The 22124-nt window shown below is 43.4% G+C and overlaps 1 protein-coding gene across 1 annotated transcript; it reads left to right on the forward strand.

The window, feature by feature from the left end:
* Positions 1–6590: 6590 nt before the first annotated feature.
* On the forward strand, positions 6591–21658 carry ptp4a3b (protein tyrosine phosphatase 4A3b). The gene is made up of 6 exons (XM_062991704.1): positions 6591–6793; positions 9011–9546; positions 11097–11189; positions 17116–17246; positions 19669–19743; positions 21062–21658. The coding sequence occupies exons 2-6, from the start codon at positions 9442–9444 to the stop codon at positions 21177–21179; spliced, it is 522 nt and encodes a 173-aa protein (XP_062847774.1). The 5' UTR covers positions 6591–6793; positions 9011–9441; the 3' UTR covers positions 21180–21658.
* Positions 21659–22124: the final 466 nt, after the last annotated feature.

Raw genomic sequence — 22124 nt, forward strand, 5'->3', positions numbered from 1 at the left:
CTAGTCTGTGATTGGGTGGTTGAATTTCACCCGCTCGTTCTGTTCTGTAAACACCTCTAATACTGTAGAGTTAGTTACTCAGCTCTCATGCTCAGGAACGCTGTGAAAATGCCAGAAAGTAAACTTTTGGAGGCAGCGAGGAACAGACTTAAATATCAAAAGTAGACACAACATTTAGTGAGTAAAACAGTAATTTGTTATAGAATTCTTGCTTAAATTGGTCAAAAACTCTGTTATATGGGTTATGGTTTCATTCTGTGTGTTGCAGTATCATGTCCCCCTGTTCCTGGTATGACGTCCTCCTTTTGGGTGTAATGTCCTCCTTTTTGTGGCTATGAATGTGGCCACCCTAGCGATGTGGCGATAAGAACTGAGCATTGAGCAGTGCGGTGTGTGCATTATCTCTGCCACCATTAAACTCTGCTAGACTCCTACTAGAGATGGAATTGTCATTGTCGTGGTGTCACCCAAGATAATACAGAAATAATCCCTAAATTCCTTAATGATATACGACTGTAAACGTAAATATATATAATATAAGAGCAATAAAACTAACATAAAACACTGATTCCTGCCATGAATATAGTAAACGTGATAATGTGACGTTATAAAAACATTGTTACGGCGTCAAGCTTGTGATTTCCCTCCAGGATTTACATTATTAGCAGGAACACGTCTGATTTGTGCTCAAATAGTTTTGTCCATACGCTCTGTAGATACTTTTCGGTTAAGTATGCTGTACTGCCATGGAATTTGCTTGCCGTCAGTTAATTAAACTACGCCAACCAAACTCCCACGGGCCACAATGACGCTGCTGGTGTGAACACAGGTCGATCAGCAAATCGGGCGACAAGAGGTGAAAAATCGCTGCCTGTGTGAACGTTTTTGGGAGAACTGGCAACCCTTTCGAATAGGTGACATTCAGTCAGCGATATGATGCCATTTGTCAGGCATAAAGGGCACGAGGTTCTGCTATATAGAGCCCATGTGATCTAATAACTAATAAAAGGAAACTGTGGGTGCTGAATGAGTGATTATTTATAGCCGCGCTGCTGCTCCTGTCAGCTCTGTTTGATCCACTTTCACCTGGTGACCTGCGCATTACGTCTGGAATGTTTTCTACCAGTGTTTTCTATGCACTGATCTGGCAACCCGCAGAGACTGGTGATACTCTACGTATGTGGATGTCCGACCATGAACGTGTTGGAAGTTTTATTTTAATTCCGTTGGCATGAATATGAAGTCATTGTTTTAAGAAGGCTGTTTCACAATGTTTTGGAGTGTGTCTGAGGGAATTCTCTATTGCAGGACTAAAAAAGATCAATAAATTCATTAGAATAAGACTAAAAATTCCACAATTATATAAAATATATATAATTATATAATTAATATAGTTTATATCAGCCATAACATTAAAACCACCTCCTTGTTTCTACACTCACTGTCCATTTTATCAGCTCCACTTACCATATAGTAGTAATTTGTCAGTAATTTGTAGTTCTACAATTACTGACTGTAGTCCATCTGTTTCTCTACATGCTTTGTTAGCTCCCTTTCATGCTGTTCTTCAATGGTCAGGACCCCCACAGGACCACCACAGAGCAGGTATTATTTAGGTGGTGGATCATTCTCAGCACTGCAGTGACACTGACATGGTGGTGGCGTGTTAGTGTGTGTTGTGCTGGTATGAGTGGATCAGACACAGCAGCGCTGCTGGAGTTTTTAAACACCTCACTGTCACTGCTGGACTGAGAATAGTCCACCAACCAAAAATATCCAGCCAACAGCGCCCCGTGGGCAGTAACTAACACACCACCACCATGTCAGTGTCACTGCAGTGCTGAGAATGATCCACCACCTAAATAATACCTGCTCTGTGGTGGTCCTGTGGGGGTCCTGACCATTAAAGAACAGCATTAAAAAGGTGGCTAACAAAGCATGCAGAGAAACAGATGGACTACAGTCAGTAATTGTAGAACTACAAAGTGCTTCTATATGGTAAATGGACAGTGAGTGTAGAAACAAGGAGGTGGTTATAATATTATGGCTGATCCAGTGTATATTAATTGTTGGAATGATGTATATTTTTCTATGTGTGTTATATTTACATTAACGGGGGCGCTCAGATGGCGCACAATATGCTAGACCAGGGTTTTTCACCCAAGGGTCGTGAGCCAAAACAATAGGTTGAAGACAAAAATAATAATAATAATAAATATACTAATTTGAACAGGCACATAGAAAATTCTCTCTGTGTCCACGTGGGTTACTTCTGGTAGCTTCGGTATCCCGTGTGTGAACGTGTACAAGTGTGTTTGCCCTGTAATGGACCGGCGACCTGTCCGGGGTGTTTCGTACCTTTCGGCCAGTGAATCGGACCCAGGATATAGACCCTGACCAGGATAAAGCTGTAAAACAGACAATGAATGAATGAACAAACCTGCTGAGTATTAAATTGTAGGTATTACTTTAAAGCTTGAGGAGAAGGTCTGTTAAATCCGGCCATATTTAGGCTGATTTTTTTAGAAGGTTCATGTTATCTGTAGATGATTCAGTCTGACCACGGCAGCTTAAACAGCTTCTTATCTGTCTCGTGTTTCTGATTAAGACCGGGTCTGTGCTCCTGTCCTCGTTACCCACTTAACTCTAAAAGCTTTCTCTGCCAGCCCGGGCATGGCGTACTGGGTTTACTGGGTTTGCTGGTCTGTATAACCTGTAATAAACAGAATTGTTTGGTTCTGTGAAATGTTTTAACCCTTGTGGTGTTTTTGGAGTAAAAAATGACCCACCAGTAAGATTCTCCGTCTCATTTCAAGCTGAGATGTGACTTTTCCTAGAGTGACCCCAGATATTCATAAAGCTTAAAGTGATGAAGGACAATTTATGCATAAAAGGTTTGGATTTTGAAATGTACACATTTTTGCCATTTAGCAATTAACGGTTAAGGGCCTCGCTCAAGGGCCCAACAGTGGCAACCTGGCAGTGGTGGGGCTTAAACCAGCGACCTTTGGATTACTAGTCCAGTACCTTAACCACTAGGCTACAACTGGGAGTGTACAGAATGTTATAAAGACTACACAAGGGTTAAGAATCTGTCAAAAAAAAACTGTTCTGAATCTCAGCTCTGCTACCGGTCAGCTGGGCGCTCCCTAGAGGGCACAACTGGCAGTGCAGACAGTGCAGCAGACAAAATTGGCCACTAGTCTGCTTGGTGGGAAAAGATGGGACTAAAAAAGGGGCAGGGTCTTTGACGCTGTATAATGACCCTGGTTAGTAGCCTGAGGCGCCTGTACAGAAGTGAAGGAACATGGAGGTCAGTGCGTGACTCTCCATGCGAGAGACTGGCCTCATGTGCGAATCCACCGAAGTACGTTGAATTAATAGGGTTCGGATGGAGCGAATATACCCTCCTCGGACGCCATCAGGGTCTCCAGAAGTGGAAGACTAACTGACTACTAAAAATCAGGAGAAAAAGGGAAAAAAAATAGTAAAAAAAAAACAAACATTGTTTTTATCCTGATAAAAGTAGCTGATAAGAATTTAAATACTCGAGGCTGGTGGCTAATTTCAGTTTCCTGGTGTGTTTATGATCCTGACTGAATGAATCACACGTTATTTGTTTCTCTCTCTTTGATCGTTCCCGTAAACCCTCTCACCGCGTTGTCACCAGCATGCGAGCGTCTAATTACAGCGAGTTTGTTTGAAGCTCAGCCGTGAGTTCTGTGAAGCGGCTGCAGGTAACACGGTGTGTGAACCTCTTCACGGGGTACAGTACAGCAGGACTGATCTCATTCAAAAATGATTCACAAAAATGATGTGCTCTAGTAACTGTGCCTGCTGTACCCGCTGCTTCCTCATGATGTACCATGTGCATTATAGTACACTACACTACATTATAGTACAGTATATTATAGTACGGTAGAGTAAACCACAGAACACTGCATTACACTATAGTACAGTATACTACAGTACACTTAATTACACTATAGTACAGTATACTACAGTACATTACATTATAGTACAGTATGCTACAGTACATTACACTATAGTACAGTACATTATAGTATGGTATAGTAAACCACAGAACACTGCATTACACTATAGTACAGTATAGGGCTGGTCGATATATCGAGATTTAAAGAAATATCGATATATTTTCATACGAGATATAAGATGAGACAATATCGTTTATATCGATATACACGTAGAGTATGTTGCGTTTAGAAAACAAGAAAAACGGGGCGTCTTCATTTCAAAACCCAATATTGAAAATGGGAAAACGGAAATAAACATACAAGCGCGTGCACGCGCTGCCAAAGCACGTATTTACTTCATATATAGAGCGTGTAAATCATGCACAAGTGTAATAAACAGTAATAATAACGTAACTACGCATCCCCGGTTGTTCTGATTCTTCTGTTTGTATATTTGACGTACATGTATTTGCTCTATCTGCAAAAAACTAACATTATGGGGAGTGATTTCTGTACTGGATGTTGTACGTGGTCGTGTTAGTTTATACTGGATGATCGCCCGACGTCCAAGACTCATTTATTTATTTATCTCGTATTATAGTATTTCTTGTTCTCAGCCAATAAACATCCAAAAATTAACAAAATTGCACGAACTAACTCTGCAGTAAACACGGAGCAAACAGCAATTAAACGACAAATAAAGCTGTTAAATAATAATAAAGTGCATGAAGCAGAACGCTGATTAAAATGCATTAAAGGTTGTAATTGTTACACAGTAACATGAACGATTAGTTCTGCCTGTATTACAGAATTGAGTTCTATACGGTAAAAGAAAATATTAATGTAAATGTTAATGTTGTGGCGACGGTGATGTAAAATAGTGTATAAAGTCCAAACATGTGAGGTGGGGGTTAAACGAGAACGCTATATTTAATGTCACACAAGCTCAGTGCAAAACAACAGAAGAACATGAGCACAGCCGGAAACAATTCTGATCTCTTCCCTACACACTCGCTCCCTGCGCCCTATAGTACACTTAACATTCTTAAAATTAAAAATAGTTCTTGTGTGAAGCTTCCCCAGCATGAATGTTAATAAAAGTGCCTGTATAAAATTTGGAACATTCTAGTACGGTACAGTAAACTACAATACACTATAGTATAGTATACTACATTACAGTACACTACATTGAATCTCAGTACAGTACATTATAGTACACTACTTTACACTATAGTACAGTACACTGCATTATAGTACAGTATATTACAGTACATTACACTATAGTACACTATACACTACAGTACATGATAGTACAGTACACTACCTTACAGTACATTATAGCACAGTACACGACTGTACACTACACTACAGTACAATACATTATAGTACACTACATTACAATACACGACATTACATTACACTATAGTACATTACATTACACTACATTGCACTACAGTGCAGTACAGTGCACTACATTACACTATAGTACAGTATACTACATTGAATCTCAGTACAGTACATTATAGTACACTGCATTATAGTGCAGTATACTACAGTATATTACACTATAGTACACTACACTACAGTACATGATGGTACAGTAGCTACAGTACAGTACAATATAGTACAGTACACTACATTATAGTACACTACTTTATAGTACACTACAGTACAGTACATATACATTATAGTACACTACATTAGAAGATATAGAAGATATATACTATACTATATAGTATAGTAAACTACAGTACACTACATTACAGTACATTATAGTACAGTATACTACAGTACAGTACACTATGTTATAGTACAGTACAGTACACTACATTATAGTATACTACAGTACACTACATTATAGTATACTACATTATAGTACATTATAGAACAGTAAACTACAGTACGCTACATTAGTTCATTATAGTACAGTAAACTATAGTACAGTAATCTATAGTACAGTACACTACAGTACACTACATTATAGTACAGTACACTACATTATAGTACAGTATACTACAGTACATTATAGTACAATACACTACATTATAGTACAGTATACTACAGTACATTATAGTACAGTACACTACATTATAGTACAGTATACTACAGTACATTATAGTACAGTACACTACATTATAGTACAGTATACTACAGTACACTACATTAGTTCATTATAGAACAGTAAACTACAGTACAGTACACTACAGAACAGTACACTACACTACGGTACAGTACACTACGGTACACTACACTACGGTACAGTACACTACGGTACAGTACTATGCACTACATTGTGGCTGTGAGGCAGACAGGCAAATACAAAAAGAGCCAGGGAGAGACCGAGAGTGAAGGAGAAAAAGAAGGAAGGTTGGTGGAGTGGTCCGGGTCCTTTCTGTGAGAGAGAAAGTGCGAGAGGGATTGCAAGAGAGAGAGAGAGATTACGAGAGGGATTGAGAGAAAGCACGAGAGAGCGCGTGCAGAGGGGAGGGAGGGGTGTAACGGGGCGGTGTAGCTGGTACACGTACACCCAGAGCGTTAGAGAACGAGTCCATGTGCTGATGACATTAGCAGCTCTGTGCTGTCAGTGTCATATGGACACGGCGAGGGCAGATCGAACTGGTTGTGAGCGTCATTCCAGCTTACTCTGCACTCTGTACTCCACCACTGACTGACACCGGCTCAGTCCTGCTCCTGCTGCTTCCTCACCGCTCGTCTTACAGCCGGCGTGATTTACTTTTAATGCCTTTTCAATAAGGACGGGCGGCTGATTCTCGTTTGGGGTTTTAATCTCTTTGATCTGGTTCGATCGGCCTGTACAGGTGAGTGGGGTTGTATTTTCGAGAGGAGCTCTCACTCTCATTCTCTCTCTCTGTTCGGCTGTTTTTGGGAGCTTCTCACGTCGTGCTTGTTTATCTAGTTAAGTTTTGCATATCAGTTTGTACCTGCGCTTGGAAAACTTGTTCTTGTATTTTAAAGGTATAATAGTTTGTTCTTCTCTGATTTGCAATATTTAAAAAAAATAAAACAAAGCTTAAATATCAATATTCACAAATATTTATCATTTAATATTCCTGATTTCTCTGTGGAAAATATGTTCAATTAATTTTTAGGAATTATTTTTATTATTAGAACTGCAACCCAACGTTTGAACTGAAAATCAATCTACCTTAAATATTTTGTCCATATTTGAAGGTATGGATTAAGTGTTGAGTCCAATATTAACCATTTTAATTTCCAAATAAAATTGACCGCCCCTTAAGTCGTTACACGATTTTACAGAGACATTAAGCAGTATTTTACTCAGCGGTATTTAACGTAATCGGTTTGTAATCGTTTACAGCAGTGATGTCACGATGTCAGGCGCATTCTGGCGGATTAGTATTAGCTGAATTAATCCCAGAACTTCACACTCACTTACCACCTTAAATCCCAGCGTACGTAAACAGGACAGAGCGCTGTTATTCCCTCGACTGACTACACAAGATGCCATGTCAGCCACAAAAGCACCGGACTGCTAATCATGTGACGTTTACCTTGTTGAACCTGTTTAGGACCCTGTAAAACAGAACTTAATAGTACTTTATAACACAAACAAAGCATCTGTACAATCTGGTCCCACTGTGGTTTACAAGAGGAAACATAAAGCCTCCACAAGGGGGTGTTTGCTTACAAGTTTATTTCATTATTATTATTTCAGCTTTTTAAAATTTTATTTCTGCATTTTCTCCCAATTTATCATATTCAATCTGTCCTCCGCTGCTGGTGGATCCCTGATTGCGGTCGAAGTGGGTATATTGCTGCTCACGCCTCCTCCGATGCATGTGCAGTCCTTACCCATGCACTCTGCACTGGTGCCTCTATCTGCCAATCAGGGTCCTTACACTGCGTTTGAAGACCCCACCCACATCCAGCCCTAGCAGAAACGTGTCTGCTGCAGGCACTGCCAATTATGCCCGCTAGATGGTGCCGAGCCAACTGGTGGCAACGCCGAGTTTCAAACCAAGGAGTTTAGAATCTCGGCGCTTGTGTGCTAGCAGAATATCCCGCTGCGCCACCCTGGGCACCCAGATAATACCATAACTAGAGCCCTAACAAATTCAAGGACCTCATTTTTCAAAAATCAAATCAAAGATTTCACAGATTTTTAAAGGAAAGAGCCACATTTCACCACAGTCATTAAATTACACTCGTAAATTAAATGATAGAATAAATAGAAGCTACGATACACAGCACAGCTTCCTTAATAGTTGAATGTAAACCTAGAACATCCGGCGACGGTGCGAGGCTTCATGTTTTGACTTAGATACCAAAATTCTCGTCCGTGTTTTGACACGGAATTGCTTGGGAGTTTCCGAACTCAGTTACCCGAGTCGTGTTTTGATCTGCTTTACTACGATGTCGTGGACATTTCGATGAAGCGATTGCTAACTGAATTGCCGTAGGATCGCTAGGACGCCTCGTAGTGCAGATTACTCGTAACTTTGTTAATGTTTGCAGCTTTGTACTGTTATTTGTCTACTCTGATTCACTAGGTTGCGCTTTGCTCTCACTTTAATTGCAGTAATTTACCACAGTAAGCTTTGTTTATGCTGGTTGCCTAGTACAGACGTTTTCAGTAATTCTATTTTAGCTTAGAAAATAAACAAATTTGGCAGCGAAATTAAAAGTAAATGAAGAAAATCTGTTTGTGTTGGTGTCTATATGGAAAATGAAGCTATATGAAGCATGTTGTTGATTTTAAAGTGTATGATGAGTAAACTGGAGACGGTGGTAGTGTAGTAGGTAGAGCTTTGGGCTAGCAGTTGGAAGGTGTGGGTTTGAATCGCAGCTCTGTCATGCTGACACCATTGGACCCTTGAGCAAGGCACTTAACCCTCTCAGTACAATAGGTGACCCTGCACTCTGACCCCATCTAAAACACACCTTGTATCAGCACTTTAATACTTGTTAGGGTCAGTGTGTGTGTGTAAACAAGCTTATGCTGTGTCTTAAAGGTGTACATATCAGTAATTCCATCCCTTTTGTTTCTCCTTTAGCTCTTCTCATCAGCATCATTTCCCTCGTTGATGGAGTTTTTGCAAGGTAGCGGCGACTACTGCCACGCCCAACATCTCCAGGCCTGAGCCCGGGTGTCGCTGCCCGTCTCTGACAGCTGAATGCCAGCGGAAACGCCCGTCCTGCCCGGCTCACTCCGGTCCCACTGACTCCCAGAACCGACCTCGCACCAGATGGGTTAAGTAGCGCCGGGGCTCAGGGCTTTCGGACAGTGCTCCACCCCGCTCCGGCCCATGACCGGTGCTCTCCTGGTGCCTCGGAGAACCAGGCAGCTAGTTTTGTTTGTACGGACAGATCACAGGATCCTCTGTTACAGTAGAGAGGGCTCGTGTAGTCCTGCCGGTGGGTGTGTTTTTAGAGGTGTTTGGTCACAGGACACCGGCCCAGCTTACAGTGTGGCTGGCACTGCGGCATGACCAGGATGAACCGACCGGCCCCCGTCGAACTGTGCTACAAAAACATGCGCTTTCTGATCACGCACAACCCAACCAACGCCACCCTGAGCGCCTTCATCGAGGTGAGAAGTATCAACGAAACACACACACACACACACACACACACACGACTGCTCCTCAGTCACAAGTCTTTAGGCTAGAGTCCAAGTCAAGTCACGAGTCTTTGGGCTAAAGTCAAAGTCAAGTCACGAGTCTTGCGACAGTCAGGTCACGAGTCTTTGGGCTAGAGTCCAAGTCAAGTCACAAATCTTGCGGCAATCAAGTCTTGAGGCTAGAGTCCAAGTCAAGTCACAAGTCTTTGGGCTACAGTCCAAGTCATGAGTCTTGAGGCTAGAGTCCATGTCAAGTCATGAGTCTTGCGACAGTCAGGTCACGAGTCTTTGGGCTGGAGTCCAAGTCAAGTCACAAATCTTGCGGCAATCAAGTCTTGAGGCTAGAGTCCAAGTCAAGTCACAAGTCTTTGGGCTACAGTCCAAGTCATGAGTCTTTAGGCTAGAGTCCATGTCAAGTCATGAGTCTTAAAGGCTAGAGTACAAGTCAAGTCACGTCACAAATTTTAGGGCTACAGTCCATGTCAAATCATGAGTCTTGAGGTTAGAGTCCAAGTCAAGTCACGGGTCTTGAGGCTAGAGTCCAAGTCAAGTCACGGGTCTTGAGGCTAGAGTCCAAGACAAGTCACGAGTCTTGAGGCTAGAGTCCAAGTCAAGTCACGTCACAAATTTTAGGGCTACAGTCCATGTCAAATCATGAGTCTTGAGGTTAGAGTCCAAGTCAAGTCACGGGTCTTGAGGCTAGAGTCCAAGTCAAGTCACGGGTCTTGAGGCTAGAGTCCAAGACAAGTCACGAGTCTTGAGGCTAGAGTCCAAGTCAAGTCACGTCACAAATTTTAGGGCTACAGTCCATGTCAAATCATGAGTCTTGAGGTTAGAGTCCAAGTCAAGTCACGGGTCTTGAGGCTAGAGTCCAAGTCAAGTCACGGGTCTTGAGGCTAGAGTCCAAGACAAGTCACGGGTCTTGAGGCTAGAGTCCAAGTCAAGTCACAAGTCTTTGGGGTACAGTCCAAGTCATGAGTCTTGAGGCTAGAGTCCAAGTCAAGTCACAAGTCTTTGGGCTAGAGTCCAAATCACAAGTCTTGAGGCTAGAGTCTAAGTCTAGTCACGAGTCTTGAGGCTAGAGTCCAAGTCGTCACGAGTCTTTGGGCTAGAGTCCAAATCACAAGTCTTGAGGCTAGAGTCTAAGTCTAGTCACGAGTCTTGAGGCTAGAGTCCAAGTCAAGTCACGAGTCTTTGGGCTAGAGTCCAAGTCAAGACACGAGTCTTAAGGCTAGAGTCCAAATCACAAGTCTTGAGGCTAGAGTCTAAGTCAGGTCACGAGTCTTGAGGCTAGAGTCCAAGTCAAGTCACAAGTCTTGAGGCTAGAGTCCAAGTCAGATAACACTCTTTCCCAATTAATTTACTTTCTTTACTTTACTTACACAAGAAGAGTTTTATTCTACCTCACAGCCATTAAAATGTGAAATATAAAATGGACCTAAAATATAAAGACAAGGTAAAATAAATCAATAGAAAGCTGCTGAGTAAGCTGACTGTCTTTTTCTGTTTTGTTTTTTAAGGATTTAAAGAAATATGGAGCGACCACAGTGGTGCGTGTTTGTGAAATAACTTATGACAAGACGCCACTGGAGAAGGATGGAATCACAGTCATGGTGAGTGTTTTCCTGAGCCTGAGTTACCAGTATTGCTAAATTTTATTACATCTTCATTAAATAAACACATTATATAAACTGGTATTTTATTTATATAAAAAATGAGTGGGTATTCAACATCTGTATTGAGCTTAAAACATGATTCTACCTTTGGTATGTTTGTCTCAACATTGGACTAGCTTCTGCAGGAACACTGTTACAATCAGTCACGTTCTAAGATAGGTAGACAAACAAAACAACACTTTTTCTATATATTTAAACATATACGATGGTCCATATTAATAATGTCCACTCTTCTCTCCTGTAGTTTTATTCTTTGTTAAGTTTATAGAGGGGGAAAAAAGGCAACAACCAAACAGCGTCCCATCTTTAACTCTCATGATCGACTTCATCATGTTATAAGAGGAAGAAAAACAAAACGCTTCACTGATTGGCGGAACCGTTTTGTCAGATAAACAAAAACAAGTTTTGATGGCGTTGAACCATGCAGACTCGTTCAGGCCCAGATGTTTCCTGTTCTGATTGAGGAACAGTTTTACAGGCCTGAATGTTTGGTGAATTTGATCTGAGTGTGTGTTTGTGTTTGTTACTCTGGTAAAGAGGGATTCCCTGCACCCTGCTCCCAATCCCTCCCAGTCCTGCAGGAGATTCATACAGCTGCACTGAACTGGATTCCGGGTGGATTTTCCCAGTTTGGCCGAAGTGCATCTGAGACGCAGTTGTGTAACACGGCCTCCACACGGCCTCCTCATGGCCTCCTTCTCACTGCTGTGCTAAACTTTGGGAGGGAAACTCACTATAGACAGAACCCGCCCGAATTGAAGAGCGAATTTAGTCATTTTCTTTTTAGGAACCAGTAATGTTTTGATTAGATTAACTGGCAGGGGCAGCTCAGCGGTTAAGGTACAGGACTAGGAATCAGAAGGTCACTGGTTCAAGCCCGACATCTGTCAGCTCGGGCAAGGTGTAAACAGTCCTAGCTGATTAACTGCTTAATTTAGTGAAAGCTGGGCAGCAGATTATTAACTTAGGTTTGAATTTATATAGCCAATGTTGTTTAGAACTTAGCAGCACATGATTAAACTTACCCTATAATAGGATGGCTCGGTGGGTAGCACTGTCATCTCACATCAAGAAGGTCCTGGGTTCGATTCCCAGGTGGAGCAATCCAGGTGGAGTTTGCATGTTCTCCCCATGTCTGTGTGGGTTTCCTCCGGGGGAGATACAAAATTGTCCATAATTGTGTTTGACATTAAAAACTTGAACTGGGCGCCCAGGTGGCGCTGCGGGATGTTCCGCTAGCACATCAGCGCAGAGATTCTGAACTCCTCGGTTCAAAGCTCGGCGTTGCCGACGGCCATAGTTGGCCCTGCCTGTAAGGAGGAATGATCGGACTAAGTGGGTGGGGTCTTCAAACACTGTGCATGCTTTTGCCATTTTGTTATTGTGAAAATGGTCTTAATTTCTAAAGTCTTTTTCCCCATACCTGCAGATACGCTGCTTTACACTTTCACTACGTTTTTCACTGTTTTTTTCATTAAATAATGACGTGTTTATATGAAACACTTTGTTGGGACGCTTAAGCGTGTCGGCTTGCCGATATCTTACATGTATTTGAAAGTATGTGATGGTCCATATTAATAGTGTCCACTCTTCTCTACTATAGCTTTATTCCTTGCATTTCATTCTCTATAAACATTACAAACAACTAAATGACGTCTCAACTTTGTTTAACTCTCGTGATCGACTTTTGTCACCTAGAATTTATCATGTATCAACCTCAACTGCAAAAAATCAGGGATCCCCCAGCAACGGAAGAAAAATTGATTACGATAAATTGGGAGAAAATGGGAGGAAAAACGCATAATATATAATAATAAAAAAAAAAAAAAAATGCTGGGCTGGTTGATTGAATCGTTTTGTTAAATACACTCAATTACCAATAAAACTAGCATGAAACACCGATTCCTGCCGTGAATGTCATAGATATGACAACATGGCGTTACAAAAACAAACACTCAATTACCAACAAAAACAAGTTCAAACAAAGTGTCTTAATTCCCTCTTTGTGGTGTTCAGTCTTGAAGACTAACAGATGGAAAACTGATTACAACAAACCTACAAATACAGGGTACCTACAGGTATAGAGAAATTACTAAATTATTAAGACTGTATTATCATTAGATGTCACCTTAAATAATTCCAGTTCCAGATGTGTCAGCGCTACAGAATTCTTCATTTTCTACCCAAGTTTACTCATCACACACCATCCTTCAGGAATAAAGCCACAGGGACCGAACCGCGGTTACCTGGAGTCAGACACGTTGGCATGGTCACTGTTTTGGTTCGACAAGAGGTGCAGTGTGTTCTCCGAATAGCCCTCTGATCTGTGGATTTGTGTCTGATGGGCTTCCAGCTTCTATTTGCGGGCAGGTAGCGGAATCTGGAAAACACTACAGCGAGCCGTAGTAAACAAAGTCGCCCTTCAGAATAGGCAGAAGTTAATCCCAGTTTAGAGATAAAAATAGAACTCGGCTGGCGGTGTTGAAGGATAGAAGTGGAGTTAGCATGGCAACGTGTTCGGGCTTCCTGGTATTCGCACGATCGCCGAGTTATTTTAGTGATTAATGTGGCTGTGACTGAGATATATTAGTTATTTAATTAGCTGCTAGCATTTGCTGTGTGTTTGGATCTCTCGGTTGTATTGTTAAAAAGAAAACGGCAGGAAGGCGTGTCTCTGAGCGTATCTCTGAGCATGTATCTGTAAGAGATGGCTCATGGAAACACTTGCTGATGGGAAACAGGTGCCCGAAGCTTCTCCCTTTTCTTGTAACCGGAGGGTCAGGTTGCTGGAGAACTAGCAGGTATGCGATTCAAGGAAAAGGCCGCGGCGTTCGCTGCAATTAGAGCTCAGCGTTGGGACTGGAGACAGAACCGCTTTCCTGGAGCAGGCAGCACTCACAACACAACATGAGCTGATGGAATTATGAGATTACTGTGGCCAAACCAGACGAGCAGGGGAAACTATGAACCTCTTACTGGGTTTAGTGGTTCATGGTAACTCTGGAACGGGATGAATTTAGTAGGAAATGTTTGTATTTACCGGAGTTTTGTTTTGGGTTGCAGTTTTTTCACTGTCCTGGCATGTTTACACCATTACTCTGCTGTCCTCAGGTGCTTTTCTGTTCCTATCAGATCCTCTTGCATTAATAATAATAATAATAATAATAATAATAAAAATAATAGATATAATAGTAATAATAATAATAATAGTAATAATAATAATAACAAAATAATAATAATAATAATAATAATAATAACAATAATAATAATGATAATAATGATAAAAAATAATAAATAGTAATAATAATAATAATAAAAATGCTAATAATAATAATAAAAATCGTAATAATAATAAAAATATTAATTAAAATAATAATAATAGAATGCTAATAATAATAAAAATACTAAAAGATAGTAATAATAATAATAATAATAATGATAATAATAATAATAATAAAATGATAATATAATGATAATAATAATAATAATAAAAATACTAAAAATAGTAATAGTAATAAAAAAATAAAATTATAATACAAAATAGTAATAATAATAATAATAAAATGATAATAATATAAATTATAATAATAGTAATAATAATAATAATAATAATAATAAAATTAGTAATAATAATAGTAATAACGTGCCCGGGTGGCGCAGCGGGATATTCCACTAGCGCACCAGCGCCGAGATTCTGAACTCCTCGGTCGAAACTCGGCGTTGCCACCAGTCAGATGGGCGCCATCTATAATGGGCACAATTGGCAGTGCCTTCAGCAGAATGCATGGGTGGAAAAGGGTTCTGCTAAGGGCTGCGCGCGGAATAAGGAGAATAAGGATGAAGGAGCTCACTGTGGTGGATTGGTGGTAATGATCATTTACGGTAGATGGGACGTGTTAATTTGTGATATATACAGATACAAGTGTACAGTGCAATTAACAGTAAATTCTTTACACTGGGGTCAGAGCACCGAAGCCGACAGACCCAACAGTGGCAGAGCTGGGACTTGAACCCACAACTTGTCAGCTGGTAACCAACAGCTCTACTTTTGGCCAGATATTGTTCTGCCATCATCAAGTTGTTCACAAATCTCTTTCATTAAGGTTTGTGTTGATCTTGTTTGTGAGGTTTTGTCCTGACTAACATGCGTCTGATTCAGCGCTCTGGCGTTCCTGACGGCCGTGGGAATAGCACGGTACACGCTGTGTTCGCCGTGGCACAGCTTGCGAGAATCACACTGAAGTCATCAGAAACTTTTCACTGCTTGGTGTGATTCAGCGACAGTAGAGAGTCTGTTCACTCGGAGATAGCGCCTCCTTCAGCAGATATCACTTACACTCGCCGCAGCCTGTGGAGGTTTCTGTCTCTTCTCTGTACTGTAGTCACGTTCTCACCTCCAGTATAGGTCTTTTATCTCGTCTAGAAATCAAATGTACACAACTCTAACCTACACTATACTGCCAGAAGTATTCACTCACCCATCCAAAACATTGAATTCAGGTGTTCCAATCACTTCCATGGCTACAGGTGTATAAAACCGAGCACCTCGGCATGCAGACTGCTTCTACACACATTAGTGAAAGAACGGGTCGCTCTCAGGAGCTCAGTGAATTCCAGCGTGGTATCGTGATGCCACCTGTGCAACAAGTCCAGTCGTGAACTTTCCTCACTACTAAATATTCCACAGTCGACTGTCAGTGCTATTATAATAAAGTGGAAGCGATTGGGAACGACAGCGACTCAGCCACCGAGTGTTACCACGTAAAATGACAGGGCGGGTCAGCGGATGCTGAGTAACAAAGTTCACCAACTTTCTGCAGAGTTGATCACTACAGACCTCCAAACTTCATGTGGCCTTCATATCAGCTCAAGAACAGTGTGTAGAGCTTCATGGAACGGGTTTCCCTGGCCGAGCAGCTGCATCCAAACCTTACATCACCAAGCGCAATGCAAAGCGTTGGATGCAGTGGTGTAAAGCACGCCGCCACTGGACTCTAGAGCAGTGGAGACGTGTTCTCTGGAGTGACGAATCACGCTTCTTCGTCTGGCGATCCGATGGACGAGTCTGAGTTTGGCGGTTGCCAGGAGAACGGTACTTGTCTGACTGTATTGTGCCGAGTGTAAAGTGTGGTGGAGGGGGGATGATGGTGTGGGGTTGTCTTTCAGGAGTCGGGCTCGGCCCCTTAGTTCCAGTGAAAGGAACTCTTAATGCTTCAGCATACCAAAAGATTTTGGACAATTTCATGCTCCCAACTTTGTGGGAACAGTTTGGGGATGGCCCCTTCCTGTTCCAACATGACTGTGCACCAGTGCACAAAGCACAAGGTCCATGAAGACGTGGATGAGCGAGATAGATAGAACACCTTTGGGATGAATTAGAGCGGAGACTGTGAGCCAGGCCTTCTCGTCCAACATCAGTGCCTGACCTCACAAATGCGCTTCTGGAAGAATGGTCAAAAATTCCCATAAACACACTCCTAAACCTTGTGGAAAGCCTTTCCAGAAGAGTTGAAGCTGTTATAGCTGCAAAGGGTGGGCCGACATCATATTAAACCCTATGGATTGAGAATGGGAGTCACTCAAGTTCATGTGTGTGTGAAGGCAGACGAGCGAATACTTTTGGCAATATGGTGTATTTGTCCTACACTTGAACATCACTTTCAAATGTAAATTTAATGTAACAACCTTTAATGAGATCGTTTGCATCTCGGTGTTTGCAGTGGTCGTCACCGTTACTCAGTCCACCACTGTGCCCCGCTTTGATACGCTTGGAAGGGACCCCAGATTTAGTACAGGTGCTCGGGTACAGTATGGGTCACTTGGAAATGGAAACGATCATTAAATGTGTGCTTTTTTTCGGCAGGACTGGCCATTCGATGACGGCGCTCCTCCACCTACTAAGATAGTGGACGACTGGCTTTCACTGCTGAAGAATAAGTTCTGTGAGGATCCAGGCAGCTGTGTTGCTGTGCACTGTGTGGCTGGACTTGGCCGGTGAGTGAAATTAGCGTAGAGAGGGGCGTGTCTTGTGCCTGTCTTACGGTGTCTTAAATATATTTTAATATACTTAAATATATGTACGTATATATACACATACCGATCAGTCATAACATTAAAACCACCTCCTTGTTTCTACACTCACTGTCCATTTTATCAGCTCCACTTACCATATAGAAGCACTTTGTAGTTCTACAATTACTGACTGTAGGTGGTGGATGATTCTCAGCACTGCAGTGACACTGACATGGTGGTGGTGTGTTAGTGTGTGTTGTGCTGGTATGAGTGGATCAGACACAGCAGCGCTGCTGGAGTTTTGAAATACCGTGTCCACTCACTGTCCACTCTATTAGACACTCCTACCTAGTCGGTCCACCTTGTAGACGTAAAGTCAGAGATGATCGCTCATCTATTGCTGCTGTTCGAGTCGGTCATCTTCTAGACCTTCATCAGTGGTCACAGGACGCTGCCCACGGGGCGCTGTTGGCTGGATATTTTTGGTTGGTGAACTATTCTCAGTCCAGCAGTGACAGTGAGGTGTTTAAAAACTCCAGCAGCTCTGCTGTGTCTGATCCACTCATACCAGCACAACACACACTAACACACCACCACCATGTCAGTGTCACTGCAGTGCTGAGAATGATCCACCACCTAAATAATACCTGCTCTGTGGTGGTCCTGACCATTGAAGAACAGCATGAAAGGGGGCTAACAAAGCATGCAGAGAAACAGATGGACTACAGTCAGTAATTGTAGAACTACAAAGTGCTTCTATGTGATAAGTGGAGCTGATAAAATGGACAGTGAGTGTAGAAACAAGGAGGTGGTTTTAATGTTGTGGCTGATCGGTGTTCTAAATTCTGGGCATTTCGGGTTGGTCTCTGATCCTGAAATGGGTCGCGGCTCCGCTCTGCTTGATCTGTCGCTCTATAAGAGTGAATACTGATGTGTGGGAATCTGGAGTCGAACTCCGGAGGGTCGGACTCATTCTCATAGTTTTCGCTCTCACCCTAAATAACCCAGCACGTCGGTCCCTGCGAGTCGCCGCTCTGATCTGGATCACGTCGAGTTCAGTGAGCTTTATTCAGCCCTGCCAGAATCGACTGTTTGTTAGGGTTCACTCGGGCGATATGAATCCCTGCTCTGAATCTGACGTACGAGGATGTAAAAGGAAGTGATTACTGCTGACGTAGAGCTGATGCGGTGCTACTGGTGACGCCGAACACGGTCGGTATCTAAGTAAGATCGTGGGGCGTCTGCTTTAACCGTTCGAGCGTTGGCGACCGGGTCTCGGAGGGAACGAGGAGCAGCTCTGCTCTCTTTAGTGTCTGTCGTTCTGGCTGGTGAAGCACCAGTTCTCTCTGACGTAGTTTGCAGGCCCTCAGGGAGCCTCTGCACGTCCTGACAAGGAGCCAATGTTTGTTTTACTCGGCCGAGTTTGTTATGCCATTGATCCGGAGGGGGCCTGTTCGGGGTGGCGCTGACTGAATGCCTTAAACGATTCAGACTGGAATTGTGTTGTGCACTGTCCATTTTATCAGCTCCACTTATCATATAGAAGCACTTTGTAGTTCTACAATTACTGACTGTAGTCCATCTGTTTCTTTACATGCTTTGTTAGCCCCCTTTCACCCTGTTCTTCAATGGTCAGGACCCCCACAGGACCCCCACAGGACCACCACAGAGCAGGTATTATTTAGGTGGTGAATCATTCTCAGCACTGCAGTGACACTGACATGGTGGTGGTGGTGGTGGTGTGTTAGTGTGTGTTGTGCTGGTATGAGTGGATCAGACACAGCAGCGCTGCTGGAGTTTTAAAACCAACCAAAAATATCCAGCCAACAGCGCCCCATGTGCAGCGTCCTGTGACCACTGAGGAAGGTCTAGAAGATGACCGAATCAAACAGCAGCAATAGATGAGCGATCGTCTCTGACTTTACGTCTACAAGGTGGACCGACTAGGTAGGAGTGTCTAATAGAGTGGACAGTGAGTGGACACGGTATTTAAAAAGTCATACCAGCACAACACACACTAACACACCACCACCATGTCAGTGTCACTGCAGTGCTGAGAATGATCCACCACCTAAATAATACCTGCTCTGTGGTGGTCCTGTGGGGGTCCTGACCATTAAAGAACAGGATGAAAGGGGGGTAACAAAGCATGTAGAGAAACAGATGGACTACAGTCAGTAATTGTAGAACTACAAAGTGCTTCTATATGGTAAGTGGAGCTGATAAAATGGACAGTGTGTGTAGAAACAAGGAGACCTAAGAGAAAAGGAGAGATTAGAGAGGATAAAATGGGGGGGTCGGGTCCTAAATCCTGGGACGTTTGGTACCTTTGGTTCTTTCCGGGATCCGCTCTGATTGCGATGCTCCGATCTCCCTCAATTTGAATGTATTGTTTGTGTTGCAGAGCTCCAGTACTGGTGGCCCTGGCGCTAATAGAAAGTGGAATGAAGTATGAAGACGCCATCCAGTTTATCAGACAGTGAGTAGTACACATTCTGCACGGCGTTACGCCCCGAGCTCGTCAAACAGGAGAAAAAATACAAACGAAGGTGGCAAAGCGTGTTAATGAATGAGTTCAGCCTCTCGATCGAGCCAATCAGTGCGCACACAGACTACAAAAGCCGAATTCAGGACGTTTTTGGTCCAAAAAAGAGGACGTAAGGTCACCCTATTATAACTGACCTGGTGTTTACACTGCACGTTACATACACCGATTAGGCATAACATTATGACCACCTTCCTAATATTGTGTTGGTCCCCCTTTTGCTGCCAAAACATCCCTGACCCGTTGAGGCATGGACTATCTGGCACCAGGATGTCAGCAGCAGATCCTTTAACTCCTGTAAGTTGTGAGGTGGGGCCTCCATGGATCGGACTTGTTTGTCCAGCACGTCCCACAGATGCTCGACTGGATCGAGATCTGGGGGATTTGGAGCCCAAGTCAACACCTCAAACTGGTCGTTGTGCTCCTCAAACCGTTCCTGAAGCATTTTAGCTCTGTGGCAGGGCGCATCATCCTGCTGAAAGAGGCCACAGCCATGAAAGGGTGAACATGGTCTGCAACAATGCTTAGGCAGGTGATACGTGTCAAAGTAACGTCCATAGGGATGGCAGGACCCGAGGTTTCCCAGCAGAACGTTGCCCAAATCATCACACTGCATTCTGGTGCCGTGTGTTCCCCAGGTAAGCGACGCACACTCACCCGGCCATCCACGTGATGTAAAAGAAAACGTGATTCATCAGACCAGGCCACCTTCTTCCATTGCTCCGTGGTCCAGTTCCGATGCTCACGTCTCCAATGTTGCCGCTTTCGGCGGTGGACAGGGGTCAGCATGGGCACCCTGACCGGTCTGCGGCTATGCAGCCCCGTACACAACAAACTGTGATGCTCTGTGTATTCTGACACCTTTCTATCAGAACCAGCATGAACTCCTTCAGCAATCTGAGCTACAGTAGCGCGTCTGGTGGATCGGACCACACGTGCATCAATGACCCTGTCGCCGGTTTACCACTGTTCCTTCCTGACCACTGCAGACCGGGAACACCCCACAAGAGCTGCAGTTTTGGAGATGCTCTGACCCAGTCGTCTAGCCATCACAATTTGGCCCTCAGATCCTCACGCTCGCTAATTTTTCCTGCTTCTAACATCAACTTTGAGGATAAAATGTTCACTCGCTGCCTAATATATCCCCCCCACTAACAGGTGCCGTGATGAAGAGATAATCAGTGTTATTCACTTCACCTGTTATGCCCAGTCTGTGTATATGATCGATTTTGTTTGTGATCTGTGCCCACAGGAAGCGTCGGGGCGCCATCAACAGCAAGCAGCTGACCTACCTAGAGAAGTACCGTCCGAAGCAGAGACTCCGCTTCAAAGATCCGAACAACCACAAGAACAAATGCTGCCTCATGTGAAGCCGTCTCGGCCCGTCCGCCGCCAAAGGGAACGATCTAGGACTCGTCCACGGAGCAGAACTGATCCTGATGCCACAAATAATGTTTTTTTTGTGTTGTTTTTTTATACCCTCGGACACTCGGCTCCTCTTGGATCTCCGGAAGACCCCCTATCGCGGGGGCTTTATGAGCTCAGGGTTGGTAAAAGACAAGCCTAATGAGATTCATCTTTAAACCTCGAGCCTCTGCGTCTCACGGTTGGCGGTGTTGGCGTGTACGCCTGATTAGGGTCGAGTCCCATGCCATTTAGGGACGGGGCGGGGCAAAAAAAGACACCGGAGACCTCGGAGGAATTTATGGCGTGGAAGGAAACCGAAGCACGGGGCGCAAGGATCGAACCCAGGATTCCGGGTTGCCTGTTGTGTCCAAGTTCCCCTATCGCGCAGTCCTGTCAGCCGCGTAGACATTTTTCAAGTCTCTCGATACGTCCCAGCCATCCCTGCCTCACACGCGTCTGTTGGGTGCCAGGCACCCAACAGACGCGTGTGAGGCAGGGATGGCTGGACATAATGACACATTTAACCATTTTCCTAGGTTCGATTCCCAGGTCGACCAATCCTGATACTTTCTGTGTGGGTTTCCTACGGGTGCTCCGGTTTCCTCCCTGTTAGAATGGACAGACAAACATAGTATTGACATAAAATACACACATAAAGGACGTGTCGGATTCATTCAGTAGGTGCAGAAATAAATGGAATTAAATATAAGGGTGTTGATTTGTGTACGTTAGCACGTCATATACACGTCTGAACACGTCTGAGTACGTCTCACGCGCAACAGAGAGACTCTCAGCCCCCTCGGGCAGGGCTTAAATATGTGAAATTGTAAAATAAATACCTATTTGTACCTGTTTTTTATTCTGTACAGCTTTAACGACAACTAAACGTCCTCTTTCTCTTAAGATTC

The sequence above is a fragment of the Trichomycterus rosablanca genome, chromosome 3, assembly GCF_030014385.1.
Source record: "Trichomycterus rosablanca isolate fTriRos1 chromosome 3, fTriRos1.hap1, whole genome shotgun sequence".
Taxonomy (NCBI): Eukaryota; Metazoa; Chordata; class Actinopteri; order Siluriformes; family Trichomycteridae; genus Trichomycterus; species Trichomycterus rosablanca.